Consider the following 19,109-nt stretch of genomic DNA (forward strand, 5'->3'; position numbering starts at 1 on the left):
TAGCGCCTTCAGAATGGGAAGGTTTAATTACACACATTGTTTAAAATGTAAGTAAACTGTTAAAGTTCATATAAAGCAAACTAGTCGCATTTAGGTGAAAACAGTTTATTAAAATGAACATTTACAAACAAAATGAAGTTTTGAGGATTAACTTGACCAAAGTATCTAAACAGTACCCTATCAATGTAGTTTATATGGCACATAAGTCAAAACTATACATTATTAACTAAGGACATAAGATGAACTGGACAGATTGTTTTAATGCTACAAAAGTAGGGTTGGAGATTTGAATGGCATATGTACATTTAAATCATTTGCTTCCAGTTTTAAGCATACATTTGTCACATGGTTAAATTCAAGATTTGCCAAAATTGAACAAAGCAAAGAAATTAATGTAATCTGCAAAAAAAGGTTACTGGAGCACAAACACTTTAATGATGATGATGATGATGATGATGATGATATTATAAAATATTGCTTGTTTGAAAGGATAAAATGATTTAAAAGTTATTTGAGAAAAAAAAAAAGAAAGAAAAAATTCCAACCCTAACAGGATACAGACGAACATGAATAGCAGCAGGCTTTCTGTGGCAAGCTCACCATTGCCTCCAAAGTGCTCATTTTAATGGCAATCTAACTCAACCCCCAAGTTCTGTGGCCCAACAGGCATTTTTCACAGGCAGTAAGGTGCACAAATCTTCGATCTGGTACATTCACATATCAGGGCTCAATAGGGGCACACATCTCCAATTTGGTAAAAGAGCAACACTGCAGCTTTGAGAAAGCAAGTGCAGGGAGACCATTTTAACTCTTACCTATGGAACTTAAAGCAAGGATTAGGAAGACAGATCTATACTAAAAGGCAATTCTGTCAAGAGATTTTGAAATGGCAACCCTAATTGGTAAGGCAGATCTGCATTACATATTCAAAGGCTATTGCCAAAACAATGCAGAAGGACCCAAGCTTCAGTATAGACCATGGTACTAGTGTCAAACAGTGTAAGCACTATAAGTCACAGGACAGTCTGTGTCATCCTTCTGGCTACAGACAAAACTGTCTGTGTGCACAATCTTTCATAAGCACCACTGTAGTTCTCACTCAGGATTGGTCATCTCCTTTGTCTGGAGTTCAGTTCAGTAAATTGTGAGGCTAACAGAGCGGTTCATCTTCTTTCCGATGAGTCGAGAAGCTCTCGAGCTGGATTGGACTGTGGAACGTGTAAGAACGCGATCTGTGGATAGAACCCTCTCCTCTGCTGCAGCCTTTGCCATCTGAGCTTTCTTTAGCTCCCTGAGAAACAAAAACCAAAAATTAATTCAATCTAAAGAAGTACAGTTTCCACCAGTAGGATTTAATATGTTTATAACAAGTGAAAGACGTTTTAATGTTTGCCTTTTTTTTTTTTAATTCAAGAATCTCACATACTTCTGCAAAAGTGCGTTCTTGAATTTCTCAGCGTTGAGCTCTACACGCAGCTGGTCAGCACTCATTCTGGAAGCAGTCAGAAGAACGGGATGTCTGACTAGGTCAGTGGTTGAGGGTCGCCGTGTTGGGTCAGGATGAATCATAAGCTGTCGGGAGGGTATATACATTTGAATCAAACATTCAAGATTTCAACAGTTTTGCCAAAAGAATTTATTTATTTTTTTAAAGCTCTACAGATTTTGTTTTGAGAATTACCTATATTTAGGACTACTTTATAGAAACCTTACCTTCAACAAGCTTAAAAATTCCTGAGAAAGCACTTGTGGAATATGGGGCAGAATGCCCTGTCGGATTTTGTGCCACTTTTCTCCATTGGTGGGAAGGGGCTCTGCTCCAGAGGCACTGACTACAGTCAGAGCAAGGGCAAATATGTCTGCCTTTTTCAGGTTACTGTAGTCCTGTGGGTAAGACAGCTAAATTAGTACATTATATTTCACAGAAGATTGTGACCTGCCAGGAATTCTTAAGACCAGAATAATAATAAAAGAAAAGTGTTTACCTCCTGAAGAACTTCATTTGCCAGGTATCTGCTGTCACCTTCTTCAACTTGTGGATTGGTAACCGTTGTAACATGACCTAGATCACCTGAAACGGAAGAGATTGTCAAAATCTTGTCCACTTCATTAAGCCATGTCTATATTAATCATCTGGGCATGTCATTTTAGCATCTTACCTATTTTGTACACCACACTTGTGGTGGGCCCATCTTCTTCATCTTCAAATTCCTCTACACTTGGAGCAGGTTTGCGTGAAATGAATATATTGCCTGAAAAATTTTTTAAAAATTAAAGCATAATTATTAAATGACAATTTAACAATGCATCAACAAGATATTTTAGACTGAAGGCTGTAATGATCAAATACATACTTGGCTTGATATCCATGTGAACAAGTGCTGTAGAGTGAATGTACTTGAGTCCACGAGAGACTTGCAGCAGCAGATCCTTCAACTCCAGCTCAGACAGGAAGTGTATGCTTCTGTTGTTCTCAGCAATGACATCAGACAGGGTTCCACCATTGCAGTACTCGTTCTGAATCAGCATGTGGTCATCTTCTGCCCAAGCAGAGTAATACCTCACAACATGGGGGTGCTGTCCAAGAACTGCATGTGCATATACCTCACGAAGTGCATTTTGCCTATTGGGAGAGAATTCACAGAAATAATTAGAAAACAATAAGAACCTCCATTCAATATAGTCAGTGTTGTTGAAAACGCATTCATTAAAGGATCACTTACTCATCCACAGAGCCTGCCAGGGGTTTTTTAGAACGTTTGATTGCGTAGATACACCCGTCCAACCTCTTGACGCATTTGAAAACAGAACCAAACTCTCCAGAGCCAATCTTCTCCAGCTCATGGAATTCAGATGCATATCTGGACATCATGTTATTCTCCATCATTGTGATCCTCTGTGGGAAAATCAGTTTTTATTAGGGCAGAAAAAATACAGCAGTACTTAACTTACTAGATATTCATGGATTAAAGTAGGGATGCACCAAAAAAAAAGATGGTCATTTCCTGTTCTCGGCCAAACGTGTTATTGTTGAAAATCCAGACTGAAACTGACCAGAAACTGTTACTTTAAAATCCAGTAAGAGGATCTTTGACAAATATAAAATGAAAAGTCCCAAGTTTAAAGTCATCATGAAATCAAAATTGACCCCATTTAGCAGATATTACATTACTAGTCTTGTGGTGAAGAATTAACCCGTAACATTAATACACAGAAAAAAACAGGTTTGTCACAGTAATCTATATTCAAAATCTGAAAATAATTGTTCCTTCTCAGATGACGTCAGTGGGTCAAATATCCTTAACCACTTCCCTCCACCCGTCAGTCTGCTGAGCGAGGGATGGAGAGGAGGTGTGCTAAAGTAAAACCCCGCCTTCTATTCAATATTCCCGTTCACTTGGAAATACATCACAACACTGAAGTAAAGTCGTTGCAACTACCAGTTCACAGAGACTTCACAGTTTCCGCCAAAAATTTATTTCTGTGCTTCATTGGATGAAAAGCAAAGTATTTAAGAGTAAAACTCCTAATAACTCACAGCTACAATAAATAAATAAATAAAAATACCTTTGGGGGCGGAATCAGCTCCTCTTCCATTTCAGCGTCACTTGCATCCATGTCCTCTCCACAGGAGCTACAGAATGAAAAGACATTATTAGACCACTAGGAGGCAGCAGAGGGCCCTGACTAAGCACATGGCGGGCGTGCCGTGTAGATGGAGCGAACACGAGGAGCTGGTTCCTCGCCAACTTTTTGTCTTGTAACAGAATTAGTAAACGGATTTAACGAACGGCCCTACAAACTGTGCCACACCTGTCCAGTATTGGCATGGTCTAGCATTCTATTCAAAATACTTCACAGCAGTCAGTAACCTCCTGGAGATTAACTAGTTTTAAAAAAACGAGAAAAAGCTAGAAAATACATTTAAAGTTAATTATGATCAACATACTCATTCCAGTGTGATCGTTTCCTGTTGTTTCTTTGTAGTGTCGAGGACTGCACTAGAATGGAGTCCGGGGTGAAGGGGTTGATGTTTACTAGAGGTGTCTGGTTTCGTCTTCCGTCCAGACAGGCTTTGCTCGTGGAATCCACATTCTTAAACAGGGCGACTCTCCGGTTCGTGGATCCCATCGTAATCGTCCTGGCCCTCGACAACAAGCTCTGTAGATGCATAATTAATACTCATTTTAAAACGCATTTAAACCACATTCCTAAAGCAAAGACTACAGCACAGTACAATTCAAAACAAACCGACACAGTCAAAAAGAAAGAAAACGGGGGGGAACGGAACACTGCACAATTTTAAATGATGTAATGATGTGCTAGTATCAATAGACTGATTCACTCAAGCGGTTACGCAACTTCGTACAGCAAGTCCAATATCTGTGTCACTAGGTGAACTCATCCACCTAATAAAGGCTGGACTGTTTTTTTCAAATCATCACTAACGTTATTTCATTTGCTTTTTGAATATTAACAATGGCAGAGGAGAATTATTATACAAATGTAAACAACAAAATGTTCTCTCGCATTAAGTTTTTGAGTAACGTTAGAACCGATGCTAAAAATCAACAACAAAAAATCGTGATTGTTAACATGAAAACAAACCTTTGGGGTGTGAGGGGTATCAAAGAGACGGAGTTTCCTGAAGGTTTTATGGGGTGGTGTATCAGGACAGTCCGGGACAGGGGAGCTGGATCCTTCCATGTCATCTTGAATGTAACTCCTCTCGGGTGAACTGTCGTAAGCCTGGGGACTTTTCCTTGGCGATGGAGAGCCTTTCATGTAAAAAGTTTGTTTCGCCCGAGACGGTGAGCCAAATCCCTCTTCATCCCACGACTCGTCGTCGTCTCTGGTTCGGCCAAGCGGGCTGCTGCTGCCCAGGTCCTCCGGCCTCTTATCGCTGCTGCGCCGCACGGACACCGGGGAGTCCAGCTCCGTGAAGCCCGACTCGGCCCCGGTGCTGTTGTTTGCATCTTCGATGCTGTCCTCTTCGCCATCACTTACCGAAAACTGCAACTTTTGGCGAACGGGTTTTAGATTTGGAGACTTGCCGTGCCCCCGTGGGCCGAAACTCATCTTTCCAGGCAAATGTTCAGTTTATGTAAAAAGATAAAACTTAAAAACACACAACGCAAGTTGTGTAAAAGTATAAAAACCAGCCCAGACGGCTGGAAAATCAGGCAGAGATTATGTAATTTATGTTAGATAAACATATCTAATACTGCTCGTGCAATGCAACAAACCGGAGCGCTGATGAACAGTCCCAAAAACGGCGATGCGATGTTCCGGGAGGAAAACTGCAATGGATTGTCCGAAAAAATATCTCCTTTTGACGACTGATATCTCCGTGACAAGTCCAAACAAGTTCAGTTTAGACGCATATGGAAGCTGATAACGACGTTGAATCCCTCTATAAAACAAGCGTCCACGGCGGAGATTCGACTGAAAAAATGGCTGCTCCACAAACGTCCAACTGATTTAGAAAGAACTAGAAAAAAATAATTCCTAAAAGTAATTACGCGATATTTAAGAAGCCAAATTAAAAGGTAAACTTTTCAAAACATGTCAAAACACCCAAAATAGTATCGTTTAACACAATAATGTTTACAAAACTAGTTTGAATGGTGAGCTACTCCTCCCACCAACACGCGTGGTAAAAGCCTTCCCGCGACCGTTGGTCATGTGACGTGATACACACCAATGAGCGCCGACTTCCAAAGTTTAAAAGATAGGAGGTTCTGTAAGTGCTACGTCAGTAAGCCCCTCCCCTGAAATACCCACTGACTGTGACCTAAATTTGGCGCGAATGCTCTTCATTCATCTACGAAATGGTCTCGTTTGATCATGGAGTTGATCAGACGAATGTTTTAGTGAGCTTTAACTATGGCACATTGTCTTCCGTTCTAGGTGACACACAGGAACATGTTACATTAATTACATGGCATTATATTTGATTAAATTAATCATTTTGTTAGTGTTTTTATGGTGGTGTAAATTAGCCACATGGCATTGTTTTGATGACAGAGCTTCTCCCGTGGAATTCATTGGTAATCAGTTAACAATAACAATCACTTAAATAGCCTGTTAGGCTAATGATGTTTTGCACACCATATTAATGGGCATTTCCAGTATTGTTCATGACAACTCAGTACATAAATCACAATACTGAAATTAGATACCATGTTTGGGAAGTCCCTAGAATGTATATGGTAAATATTAAGAAAATTCCACCAGTTGTTTCTTTTTTAAGCTGAAAGACTCAAGTCTGTAAACATATTCCTGTATAATGTCAAAGAATACAATACAATGAAATCATTTTTTTTAAATATATTTGTAGACATTTTCTTAACAGTTTGCAAAAAAATAGCATAATCAAATATATACAGAAAAACTCTACTTTTAAAACAGTTATGTACATATCCACACAAAAATATCTTCTTGATATATTGCATTCATGATGTCTGCATTAGAAAAAACAATGATGCTTGACAGGTTTTCAATACCCAGACTTACATACACGCACACACACACACGCACGCACGCAGACACACACACACACACACACACACCCTTGAGATGTTTAGTTCATTGTGTTATACACTGTGAGTTAATCGTCCATGCCGGGAGTTTCTCCTTGCTGTATTCTTGATGCTATTCTGATGGCTTCTTCTAGAGAGGGCTGATCACTGAGCTGAGAGGGGGGAAAGTTGAAATTCAATTTAATACAACTAAACTGTTTGCAATTGCAGTACAACAAATAATTTCACATTTGTCCATCTTGCAATGCACAATGGCACCACCCACCAAACAGTCACCCTCCCCTCTTCTAGAGAGTTACACATTGCCCCTTTGTTGGCAATAAAGGCTCATTAATCAGGAGTGAATGGCAAACCAGTCAACATGGTTGATTGGACTAGGTTGCTCAGTTAGTTCTCCATTAGTGCAAAAAAGACAAGTGATACAATCACTAATCATGATTATAAGATCATTATCTGCTACTGATTTCAGCTATTATTACACACTAAGAGCTGGAATCGGTGCTTCATTAAATAGTATTATTTGGAAGCCAGGATTTTAAAAAAAAAAGATTATGGCCTGGTTTCACAGACAGGGCTTAGATTAAGCCATGATTAGGCCTTTGTTCAATTAGGACATTTAAGTAGCTTTTATAAATATGCCTTAGAAAAAAAACATTACTGGTGTGCATCTTGAGACAAAACAATGGCACGGATTTCTTTTTTAGATATGTTCAGTTCAGTTAAAACTGCTTAAAAATGCATTGTAGTCTAGGACTAGCCTTTTCTGTGAAACCAGGGCTTTTTGTGCACTTTTGCAACCATTTTGCAAAAATTTTCTCGCAGGTATCCACAAAATATGTATTTTTGATCACATTTATGCACATAAAATTACTCTAGCTTTGGTGTAAAGATTTTTTTAAAAGAAATGCATGCATTGTATCAAGTACATTTGATCTGGCTTATCTTAAAATGATTTCATGCAGAGAGGCGTAGTGCATTTCATTTAAAATGCTTCCAAACGTTAGACTTACAGAACAGTCCACAATACTAATTCAGTCGAGAGACCTAAATCTTTAACACACATCCTAAAAACACTCTAAATGGAAAGGTTACAACCACCAGTCTTTTAGAAATAATTGCATGTTCCCACCCTAAAAGTGGCTTAAAGGTTTACAGCATTAACTGCAGATTTGATTATTTATTAACAGGCAAAGTAAACACATGATTTAAGCTTTGTGACCACTCCTAACTGTGTGTGTTAATGTAACTCTGTGAGAGTAAGATTCCATTACGTGTGTGTATATGTTCTATACCTGCACAGCTATGTGAGTGCCGTTAGAGGTAGCCAGCAGCGTGACTGGGTGTGGTCTTGAGGAAATCACATGGTGTTCGTGATCCTGCACAAGCTCTCCTTCTTCTGTCTGGTATGCAGATAGATCTGGCGTCACAATAGCCACCTAAAACGCAAATAAAGTTTACAAATTAGCTCAACTTATTTGTGTATTTAGCAAAGTAATGGAGTCCCTAGGTAGGAAACCAGCAAATAACATCACCCACCTGTCCCTCTGTACCGTCTGCAGACACCATAGTGACAGAATGTGCTCCCCCTGAGGAAAGCATTGCTTCATGAGCTGGGATGGTTATGGTGGTTCCCTCTTGCGTTACCATAGTAATCGTGCCTCCCATAGCCTGCATATCTGCTTGAGACAGAACCTGAGAGGGAAAAGACAATAATTATTTACCTGGAAGATAACTGCATATCCACCACCCTGATATATATTTTACTACACCAACAATGTTTTACTTTTCCACTTTCCAACGGCTTACACCGGACGCGAGTAATGCGACACGACAAAAGCAAATAGGACCTATTATGATCAGTGGACAGCTATTGTGGTACGACACGACAACAACAATCTCCTCTGGTGCAGACACAGTGCAAGTCATCACTGACCTGTTGTGTGCCATCCTGAGATATGAGAGCCACATGATGTTGTCCCATGACCTCTGATCCTGACACCTGTTCAGACCCAGAGTCATCTTCCACCACTGTTGGAGTGTACATTAACCCAGGCTCATCAATGGCCTCTGAAAAAGGTGCAATTTCAAAATTCAGATTATTAATAAATCAATATCATAAGGTCATTGACGACACGCATGCGATTCTAATGAGATTTAGGCAATACTGCGATTAAACTTGTGTTCATGTAAACAACACAATATTATGAATATTTTAAATCACAATAAAAAGGCATGTAAACAACACTTTAATCGCATCTATTCCACTCTTGACCTAAGTGCGCATGTGCTTGTCACGTACATGCAGTATACTGATGGTTGAAAACATAAAAATAAAGACATTTTTAGGCCCGTCACAGAAAAAAATCCAATACATCCATAGAAATGTTTTAAATTTGCCGTAAGTAGATTAAAACAGTGGCCAGTAACACGCCCACTGTATGTGAGTTTATTGGGGTATGTAAATAATGAGGGTTAAAATGACCACAATTCTTAGCGAATAATCAGAAAAATGAAAATTGCATGTAAACAGGAGTAAAGCAGTTTGCTCATGTCATGTACACATCTTACCACATTAAGTAAGTAATAATCCTGATTATTGGAAATTATCACATTATTGGTGTACATGTAAATATAGTCATTGTTTGTGACTGGAGATTTAAGTAAACAGACCTGCAGGGGGCTCAAAATAAGCTTCTTGTTCCTCTTCTATTGGCTCTGTGTCATTGTGCGCAGTGCGTTTATGCATGGCTAATGTAGAAATCTGCTTATACGTCTTTCCGCAGTGGTTACAGTTGTAGGGTTTGCAAGGCGTATGAACCACATGGTGCTTGTACAGGCTGGAGTACTCAGTGAAACGCTTGTCACAGCCAGGAACAGTGCACACGTAAGGCTTCTCACCTGGAGATGATGAGACACACTTTTGAGCTTATGGTTTGAAATTATACCTTATTTCTATACAAATAAATCCATGCAAACTCAAAGCGTCTTCAGGTTTTCATTATAATGATACTTTTATATGTTGGAAGCAGGTAAGAGCAGACAAGTACCTGTGTGGATCCTCATGTGATTTTTGTAATTGGTGGCACTTGCAAAGGCTCTTCCACAGCTGGGTTCGGAGCAGTAGTAAGGCCTCTCACCTGTGTGAGTACGGATGTGGACTTTACGAATGTTGGAAGTGGTGAAAGATCTCCCACAGCCTTCAAACGGACATTTAAAAGGTTTTTCTCCTACAAAATGAAATGTTATGCAATTTAAACAACACATTTAATAACAGAGCAAAAACTTCAATTTATTAACATTTTTATGACAAAATAATTGTATAAGTCAGATAAAACCCTTATCAATGGCCAGGTAAATATGAAAACCACCTGTATGTGTTCTTGTGTGTTTTTGTAAGTCTCCAGAGGTTTTGAAAGACTTGAGGCAGTTAAGTTCCTGACAGCGATACGGTTTCTCTCCAGTGTGTGTTCTGACGTGACTCTTGAGGCCATACCCTGAAGAAAGCGGAAAGAAAAATAAAATGCTTGTACAAAAAAATTGGAGGACAATAGAAACATGCTCGTGGAAACCTTCTTTACCTGTTGCAAACTTTTTGCCACAACCTATATGTTCACAAATGTATGGTTTATCCCCAGTATGCGATCTTTCATGCACCTAAACATATTTAGAAAACAACATGGTCAAGAAATGAATACAAAAAAGTACAGCAGAGACTAAGGGCACATCTGAACAGAAAACCTTTTAAAAAATCTTCTCTCTTGCACAATTTCACCTTCAGATGGTGAGCAGTAGTATAGAGTTTTCCACATCCCTCATGGTCACATCGGAAGGCCTTTTCCCCAACATGCTGGATTCTAGGTGACCGGCTGTCTTGACCCTGCAGCACAATCTGAGCACACAAAGTGGGGCACAGCTTCATTAACATGCAAAGCATTTATTTTATTAGTTACTCATTTAAGAAATAGATAAATAGAGACAGTACCTGCATATGCACACTGCCATCAGTGTCTCCTCGACCAAGTAACCCAGTACTACATTCTGTGGCCTCCATCTACAAAAAGGCACACATTTAAAAAAAAGATTTGTGGTTACATTACATAAGCATAAAATGATTTATTTAAATGAACAAACAATTTAAGAGTAACAAGGCACATCACATTCAAAGTATACACACAACACAAGTTTAAATCCGGTTTAGCACTCCAATACATGTTTTTTTCTGTTAGAGTGGGTGAATTAAACCATATAAACAGAATACCGGTAAATAAAAATAATGCAGAATAAGTGACAGGGCAATGTCTAACCTTAGTAGAGTATTGCTCCAGCACACTGATGGTCTCAGCATCAATTGTCCCATCCGTCTGTAAGTCTGCTACAGTACCATCTGCCTGGATGGCCAAGATGGTGTTGGATGGAGGCATATGCTGAATATATGCAGTGGTGCCATCTTCCAGCTGAACAGCCTGTAAACCGCCCTGATCATAGGTTTCTAAAAAGATTGAACATGTGGAGATTTTCTTACTTTATTTCATCATCAAGGTTTATCATCTTGTCATCTATCTGAGCTTGTTTTCACCGACTGAACATGCTGAATCAAAATTATATCGGAGAAGTGACATGTTGTAATCACAATACACAGTAGTAGACCGTTTTTCAGAGACAGACCTTTGGGTGCATGAATGTAAGCAGTCGTTCCATCCTCCAGTTGCACAGCTTGCCCATCTTCTAGTCTCAATCCTTCTCCACCTGAAAAATAAATGTTAAAGCATAAAGGCAAACGTATGGTCTTTAAAATAGTCTACGTTTTATCAAAAACAGTGCAATTAGACAGCCACTGATCATATAGCTGCATCCATTAGAATGAAATCCATATGAAATACCTGTTTTAGACATTGGTAGGTGCTGGACATAAGCAGCAGATCCATCCTCCAGTTGAATCACTTGTCCTTCCATTAATTTGTTTTCTGTGAAAGAAACTATTATATGCTGTAAGATTTGATTGGCGACTGAGCAAGAAAATTTGTGCATGCTTTGTTGTAACTACACAATGTTTGTTGTAAGCTGAATGAAATACAGTACATCTGGACATTTTGTATAGAAAAGGTCAATCAGAAGAAGAACTGAATTAGCTAATGCATGCCAAAAAGTACACATTAATGTTTAGTTACAGTACCTTTAGGGCTATGTTGGATGTATGCTGTGGAGCCATCGGCCAAAGTCACCGCCTGCAAGCTCACGGTGTCCATTCCATCCATGTTGTCATCTGTGTGGTAACAGGTGACCATTATGGATCTACATTGCACGATCCACAAATTATAATACGGTTGCAGAGATTTTATACCATCTCACCTCCAACTGTTACTGCCTCCGTCAGACAAAGGGTGACCTGCTGCGGGTCCCCGTCCACGCTATGAAACTCCATGCCCTGGGTGTCGCGATTCACCTGGGCTAAGAGCATGATCAGCCTGTACAAACCAACCAACAACCATCAATGATTTTGTGTTAAAACCCAGAGGCAATCAAAGGCCTGTGATGATTTATTGTCACGGTGGATTTTGAAGTGCTCCTGTCAATTTACAAAATTTAGACAGTGCATTAACTCTTTTTTTTTTTGTCAATAAATGTATTATAATTTAGCTATGTTCAGTTTACAAACTGCAAAAACACATTGGAAAAAAGAAAGGATATTACATTTTTATAGTTATTCATTATCATGGTTTTGTGCTTCTGTATGACCTCATTTTTAAAGATTTCTACATATTTAAATAAAATTAAGTTAATGGACATGACCCCTTACCATACTATATTGTTCAGAACTGTACTTATATACTTGCTTATGTTGCATTCTATAGAAATAATTGTAATATGCATTTCCTAAAACCAGCATCTAGTTTTGACCTAGTACTTTTTGAATATACTTAATTTAATCATTACATAAATGTATTATAAATACTAGTAGTAACCAATCAAGTAGTAACAGTGGATATGTTATTCAGATATCAACTATTCTAGAGATTCTAGAGTCTCTTCAATTAGTCTCTCTATTGTCTAATTTAATTAGTGCTGGGAAAATTGGGATAGATTCCAGCAACAACCAGTGTACAGAGGTGAGGTGATTAGGTGAACGACAGATCCCCAAAAGATTCAATGGCAAAAATGTGTAATTTGTCACCACACTAGTAACAATGGAACATTACTTGACACTATTTAAGTAATATTAAAAAATAATAATAATAATTGACAAAAGTACTGGTAACATAAATAATAGACAATAGTTATTGTATGGAATAAATATTAAAACGGCTTGAGGCAGAATATTGCTTAGCAGTATGCAAAAAATCGTTTATTTCTCAAATGGTGCAATAATGAAAATGTTGTTTAATGCACGTAACTTATGTGCTAACGCGGGCATTTCATTGCTAATGTCAATTTTAGCCAAATAGCTACGTACATATCTTTGTAAATAACACGTAAGAGTACAATAATATTAGTAAATGGCGAAAAATGGCGGGAATGCAAGGACAGCCCGGATAACATTGCTTTTTAGTTTTTTAGTTGTATTAGTTGACAGGAGATCTGTCATGCTAACTCATCCTCACATGTTAGCAAATATGCTACAATAAAGCTCGCGTTTTAGTTTGGCCGTTTCCTAACGTTTACATAACCTAATCGCCGTTGAGATTCATATAACTATACAATTTCCCAAACTAACGCAAAGCAATACTGTCCTTTATAAAGGCGTTTAAACATAAACAAACAGCCGTTAGCCTATATTGAGTTCGTTGCTGCGGTAACTGGACAATCACAATCGGAACGTTACAATGTTGCAACCGATTACAACCCTGTGTCCAACTGCCTTTAATAAATAAAACACCGCTTCCGATGCATTTTCACTATTTTATTTTGGTTTGCATCCCACTTTGACTTCCACCACACTTCCCCCGCCGCACTTTCCGGCTAAGCGGCGTCTGAGGAAATAAGGCACACTGGGTAAAAACACATTTATATACTAACCTCCGAAAATTTTCCAACAATCCCTTCGTTCGACCACCATGCACCAGGGCAGGAAACGCTATGCAGAAAATTCAACCCCAGAACCTGAATAACGACAGAATTCCTCCAACTGATCCGTAATACGTATATGCGATTGGCTGAAGGAGGCTGTTGACGCGCTTCCATTGGCTGAACGCCAGTCCATGCGAACTCGTGCTGCCAGAAATTCATGTTCAGGGGCACCTTAGGGACGCCATTCGGGTCTGTTGGGTTTATTGTTCAAGCGTGAATAAGCATATCTAGCACAGCAGCGTCTGGGCATGATATGTTCATAGGGCGGATAGATGCCGCGGGTTTTGTGTACATTTCTTAGAACGCCATAACTTGACCAGTGGTTTTATTAGTTTTATAACAGCACATTTTTATAGTGTGTCACAGAAGGCTTGGTAGCCATTTTGAATTGTATTATGTCATGGCCGGAGTGAGGATGCATGGGCAATGCAGTGCAGTAGAGAGGCTTCACTTTTTCTCAGTTTGTCTGAAGGAGAACGTGCAGTACCCAGTTTGAAATTATGAAGTTTTGTATCAGAATGACGTACCAAGCTTATCTTTATGTCGTATTAGTTTCAGTTTTTGATGCAACGTTTTTAATGCCTTTTCAATATATTCTTAATGTTTGTTTGTTTATATATATATATGTACACACACACATGGCTGCATTTGTTTGATGAAAAATACAGTAAACACAGTAATATTTTGAGTTATTATTACAATTTAAAATAACTGTTTTAAACTATTCGAGTAGCCTACCTCTTAAAATGCTGTTTATTAGTTAAATAAGTGTGACTGCAAGTTGAATTTTCAGCAGGTTACTCCAGTCTTTGTCACATGATCCTCCAGAAATCAATCTGGTGTTTTCTCTGTGCTGTCCGAAGGGCTACTTTTTTACATTTTCAACATTTCTATAGTCTGTCAAAGTTGGGTCCTTTTTCCAACACATGTATTTTTCATTAGCTTTTCTCACCTCAGTGTCCTTTTCACATTTCAGCCTCTGTGAAAGAGAGGATGACAGCACATAATCTATTTTTGGAGTCTCTCATGGGCGTCATAGCTCTGAAATCAGGTTCAGGTGACCCTTTCTGGTGCAAGATCTCAAATGGCATTTCTCTCAAAGCCATCAAACACATTTTTAACAGTTTCATCTTTACTGCAGCTTCATTAAATGTGCTTTTCTACTCTTTCCAAGATATTCAAGTTTTTACTTGTAAAATAGATAATACCTGACACCTTTTAAAAATCAACAAAAGGGTTACATAAATAAAATTTACTATGTAACAAAAGGCAAAAAAACAAAAACAAATATAGTTTAGTCCTAGTCAGTGTCTACTCTGCGCTTCTTGGCTCATCTCTTGTATTCATTAAATGGAGCATCTCTTGTCAGTCTACAAGCATTGATGGGCTCCAATTGCCCTGATAGCGTTTCTCCATTGTTGCAATGTCCTAGTGAAATTGCATGCCGTGCTCGTCATTTACTGCTCCGCAGTTCGGTGGGGAAACAATCTAGATCAAAATGTAACTTTGGGGACATGTTCCAACCAAGGCTTTTGTATGAATTGAGGTTTTCCACTGACCTATTGTCTTCCTGGTTGTTTACAATAAAATGTATTGCCACTAACTGGAAGGCTTTACATTTACATTTACATTTATTCATTTAGCAGACGCTTTTATCCAAAGCGACTTACAAATGAGAAACAATAGAAGCAATTAAACTAGCAGTAGGACAACAGTATGTAAGTGATATGACCCTACACAGTACAATCCAACACAATTTTTTTTTTTTTAATAGATAAGAAAGTGTTAGTAGTACTGGATCAAGTGCTGCCGAAAAAGATACGTCTTCAGCAGTTTCTTAAAAATGGCTACAGACTCAGCAGCTCTGGCTGAGTTAGGCAGATCATTCCCCCAGCAGGGAACAGTCATGGTAAAGGTCAGAGAGAGAGATTTCGTGCCTCTTTGAGATGGCACCACAAGACACCGCTCACTTGCAGAGCGCAAGTTTCTGGACTTGCACTCTGCAAGTCTGAAGTCTGAAGTAATGAGTTCAGGTACAGGGGAGCAGTGCCAGTGGTTGTTCTGTAGGCAAACGTCAGTGACTTGAATTTGATGCGAGCGGCAACCGGCAACCAGTGCAATTTTGTGAGGAGAGGAGTGACATGTGCTCTCTTCGGCTCGTTGAAGACCACTCTAGATCCTAGGCCTGATCCTTCTGATGTTGTACAAGGCAAATCTGCATGACCGGGCAGTGCTAGCAATGTGGTCTGTGAAATTCAATTGGTCATCATCAATTACAACTCCAAGGTTCCTGGCTGATCTTGATGGAGTTATGGATGACGAGCCTAGCTGAATGGTGAAGTTGTGATTAAGTGCTGGGTTAGCGGGGATTACAAGTAGCTCTGTCTTCGCAAGGTTTAGTTGAAGGTGGTGGTCCTTCATCCAGCCAGAAATGTCTGTCAGGCAGGCTGAGATGCGAGCGGCTACCGTCGGATCATCAGGCTGGAATGAGAGGTAGAGTTGTGTGTCATCAGCGTAGCAGTGGTAGGAAAAGCCATGTTTCTGAATCACAGATCCTAGTGATGTCATGTAGATTGAGAAGAGAAGTAGTCCAAGCACTGAGCCCTGAGGCACACCAGTGGCTAGATGTTGGCTCTTAGACACCTCACCTCACCCCAAATTGCCACAAAGTTGCCATTGATGTTGGCCATAGTTTATGCACCACAAAAGTTTCATGTTGTCATACATTTCCTTCACATGACCAACTGGAATTGATGGCAACTCATTGCCATTATGTAGCAAAACAGCTTTAAAACTGTTTATACTGTCATATATAGCTACTGACCCAATAGCCTATCTTGAAAACTAGAACCAAATCAACAATTTTAAGCATCATTTTTGTTCTCAGAGACCCAGAATTAGTAAAGTTTGACTATATTTATTTCAGAAGCATTGGCTGTAGTCAGTATACCAGTGATATTAAAGCAACAACTTGCATGTTTTAATATTTTTTTCTATTATTTTATCTGACTTAGGTGATTAGAGAAACACCAGTCTCCAGAATGATCTCATTCCCTTCAGACATACATAGACCATGTTCCCAATTGCACATCAGATGCTCCCTGTCACCACTAGATGGATGTAATGACATTCTAATAGTTTAAGGCTGGTCAGTGGCTCACTATGGCAACCTCAGTACACAGTAGAGACAGAGATCCTTGTTCAGTGGATTATTCGAACAACACTTGCTACAGTTTGCAAGTGTGTTCTTGGAGTCAGGAAAGGTATGAATACTTTATAATTTGTTTTTATATGTATTTCCATCCTTAAAAAATATTTACTTTTGCTTATAACAAAAATATGAAAAAGAGTTGTTTGTGTTGACAGAAGCTAGTCAGATGGGAAATTGCTTAGCTAACAGCAAATTCAATTTTGTTCCAGATCATTTGATGCGAGACACAATGTCATCTCATGTATCTCACAGCCAAAGTGTCCTTCCCTTGTTCATGGGTAAAAGCAGAAATATCACCTTTATTCTGGACTCATCTGTGGGAATGAATGGCTTTTTGGGATCAGTGAAGAATCTTATCATCCAAGCCTTAATTACTAAAGCTTCACTCAGAGACTCGCTCTTCAACATTATCAGCGTTTCATACAAGGTAAATTTACAATGAATCACAAAACACTTTGCAAAAGGTTACTTATATATTATGAGTAAAAAAAAAAAAAAAAAAGAGTTTTTAAAGTGTATGATAATTGTCCATGAAGCTACTGTCTCCATATTGATGATGCTGTAAGTTTGATTGGTAACAGTTTTAAATACAATTGAATCATTATTTTTATTTTAAAGTTTAAACGGATGAGTTTATTAAAGTCAGCATGAAACGGAAGCAGCAAATGTCTTAAATTGTGACGTATATCCAAGAGAAACAGGCTGCTTCTCGAAGAAGATTTTTTTTTTTTTTTGTACAGAGCCCCTAAAGGAATTGAAGGAAAAATAATAAGCAATGCTTTTGTGCTTTGTTTTGCGTTCCCCGAGAAACTTTGCGTTTGCTCTCAAAACCTTTGCATTTCCCCGAGAACCTTTGTTTCCCTGAGAATCTTTGCATTCCCCCGAGAAACTTTGCGATCCCTCACAAAACCTTTGCACTCTAAGTTTCTCGGGGGAACGCAAACTTTTTTGCGAGGAAAGGCAAAGGGAAATTGCAAAGTTGCAGTTGAACACCAAACATTTGCAAGAGAACGCAAAAGTGGTGAAATTTTTCCTCCATATTATCTCCCTTTAGGGCCTCGGTCTGTCCATCTGAAATTTATTGGATGATTAGATTGTTGTGGATTGATATTGTTCGATCTCATGTAAGTGACAATATGTTCCGCCTTCGCACCAGTAAACACGTAATCAGAGAAGTCACTTCAAGAGGGAAGTTATTTTGATTAAAGATTACAAGGGCACACAAATGAAAAAGTATTGATGTGCACAGATAAATCATTTATAATACTGCAATATTCCATAAAAAACTAATATATATTTCACTAGGCAACACCATGGTCTTCTCACATGATGCCCTGCACTCCTGATGTAGTCTATGAAGCCTTGAGCTGGATTCACACATTACAGACGAGTTCTGGCAGAGACCTCCACACAGCACTGGCCTTAGCATTCTCTGACCCTGCCTGTCAGTCCGTTCATTTGGTGACCAGCGGTCTCCCAGACAACCCCACACAATGCTTGGGTTCTTTATCAACCCTGGTGACACGCCCTGTCCATACATTTTACATATCTGACAAGACTCCCATGAACACTGACATATCAGACTTCTTGCAGTGCATCACCTCCACCACTAGAGGGAGCTGTTATGTGATGTCTCTCAACTCTGCTGGCAATGTTGACCAGGTAAGATGATGTTTGTATGGTGACCGACCACCACTTATACTAGCCATCATTTATTAGTTAATTGGATATTTGTCACCATTTAATTTTTTATAATATATCAGCTCAGTTTGTTGCATTCAACCGATGACCTGATTCAAAATCCATCATACTCAGAGGAGCCAAGGCATTCAGTGGACTTCTATCAGGTCCCATACCACAACTGCGCAAGCTGTGTCTGTTCTACACCATACTGGTATGCTTTCTAATTTAACTAAAAGAGAGAAAGAAATAAAAACAATACATAATTATATTGTGGGAAATATATTTGCAGGTGTCCCCCTATGAATCCTTTTAGTCCAGTATCATGTGTATCTGGAAGGGTAATGCGCGGTGCTGAGCTGTTTTCCGGCTGCCGTGTGTTAGCCAGGAAAGAGATAGACGGGTTTTACTACCTGGGGACAATCATACATCAGGTACTGAGATTTCTTTTTTTAAATTATGAACATGCTCTACCAGTCAATAGTTTTGGGGTCTGTACGATTTTTTATGTTCCTGAAATTAGTCTCTTGTGTTTAACAAGGCTGCATTTTTTAACACCAATACTCCAGTCTTCAGTGTCACATGATCCTTTAGAAACCATTCTAATATGC

The 19,109-nt window shown here is 39.0% G+C and overlaps 3 protein-coding genes across 6 annotated transcripts in view; 1 reads left to right on the forward strand and 2 right to left on the reverse strand.

The window, feature by feature from the left end:
• wee1 (WEE1 G2 checkpoint kinase) lies at positions 1-5,905 on the reverse strand. The gene is made up of 10 exons (XM_079621743.1): positions 4,609-5,905; positions 3,950-4,161; positions 3,568-3,634; positions 2,724-2,896; positions 2,355-2,623; positions 2,160-2,252; positions 1,986-2,071; positions 1,714-1,884; positions 1,427-1,572; positions 1-1,291 (listed from the first exon to the last, which is right to left on the reverse strand). The coding sequence occupies exons 1-10, from the start codon at positions 5,077-5,079 to the stop codon at positions 1,135-1,137; spliced, it is 1,845 nt and encodes a 614-aa protein (XP_079477869.1). The 5' UTR covers positions 5,080-5,905; the 3' UTR covers positions 1-1,134.
• znf143b (zinc finger protein 143b) lies at positions 5,884-14,058 on the reverse strand. 2 transcript variants are annotated; one of them, XM_079621741.1, is made up of 16 exons: positions 13,557-14,058; positions 11,892-12,007; positions 11,716-11,805; positions 11,423-11,518; positions 11,208-11,288; positions 10,847-11,031; positions 10,525-10,593; positions 10,315-10,431; positions 10,121-10,196; positions 9,911-10,036; positions 9,590-9,769; positions 9,213-9,440; positions 8,476-8,609; positions 8,079-8,234; positions 7,835-7,978; positions 5,884-6,694 (listed from the first exon to the last, which is right to left on the reverse strand). In XM_079621741.1, the coding sequence occupies exons 2-16, from the start codon at positions 11,998-12,000 to the stop codon at positions 6,611-6,613; spliced, it is 1,875 nt and encodes a 624-aa protein (XP_079477867.1). In that variant the 5' UTR covers positions 12,001-12,007; positions 13,557-14,058; the 3' UTR covers positions 5,884-6,610. The 2 variants fall into 2 exon arrangements, with proteins under 2 accessions (XP_079477867.1, XP_079477868.1); XM_079621742.1 differs by having other exon boundaries at positions 6,181-6,694; positions 11,423-11,506; positions 13,557-13,756.
• Positions 13,762-19,109, forward strand: part of cUnh11orf16 (chromosome Un C11orf16 homolog) — a 7,763-nt gene continuing 2,415 nt past the window's right edge. The window contains exons 1-6 of one of the 3 annotated variants that reach the window (XM_079621740.1): positions 13,762-13,796; positions 16,622-16,870; positions 17,028-17,245; positions 18,124-18,480; positions 18,582-18,712; positions 18,791-18,932. In XM_079621740.1, coding sequence (XP_079477866.1) covers positions 17,036-17,245; positions 18,124-18,480; positions 18,582-18,712; positions 18,791-18,932 — 840 coding nt within the window. In that variant the 5' untranslated portion in view covers positions 13,762-13,796; positions 16,622-16,870; positions 17,028-17,035. Of the gene's footprint in view, positions 13,797-15,370; positions 16,871-17,027; positions 17,246-18,123; positions 18,481-18,581; positions 18,713-18,790; positions 18,933-19,109 lie in introns of those variants that run through there. The other 2 variants (XM_079621739.1, XM_079621738.1) reach the window with 2 other exon arrangements.

Source organism: Phoxinus phoxinus (genome assembly GCF_949152265.1).
Source record: "Phoxinus phoxinus genome assembly, chromosome: 8".
NCBI lineage: Eukaryota > Metazoa > Chordata > Actinopteri > Cypriniformes > Leuciscidae > Phoxinus > Phoxinus phoxinus.

Excerpts from the sequence above, each read along its gene's own strand:
- wee1 (XM_079621743.1), bottom strand. The coding sequence starts at position 5,079 with ATGAGTTTCGGCCCACGGGGGCACGGCAAGTCTCCAAATCTAAAACCC. Across the intron at positions 2,072-2,159 it reads AAGTGTGGTGTACAAAATAG|GTGATCTAGGTCATGTTACA; the intron begins GTAAGATGCTAA and ends CTTCCGTTTCAG. Across the intron at positions 1,292-1,426 it reads AAGAACGCACTTTTGCAGAA|GGAGCTAAAGAAAGCTCAGA; the intron begins GTATGTGAGATT and ends TTTGTTTCTCAG.
- znf143b (XM_079621741.1), bottom strand. The coding sequence starts at position 12,000 with ATGCTCTTAGCCCAGGTGAATCGCGACACCCAGGGCATGGAGTTTCAT. Across the intron at positions 11,519-11,715 it reads CATCCAACATAGCCCTAAAG|TTTCTTTCACAGAAAACAAA; the intron begins GTACTGTAACTA and ends AGCATATAATAG. Across the intron at positions 10,037-10,120 it reads TGGCAAAAAGTTTGCAACAG|GGTATGGCCTCAAGAGTCAC; the intron begins GTAAAGAAGGTT and ends CGCTTTCTTCAG.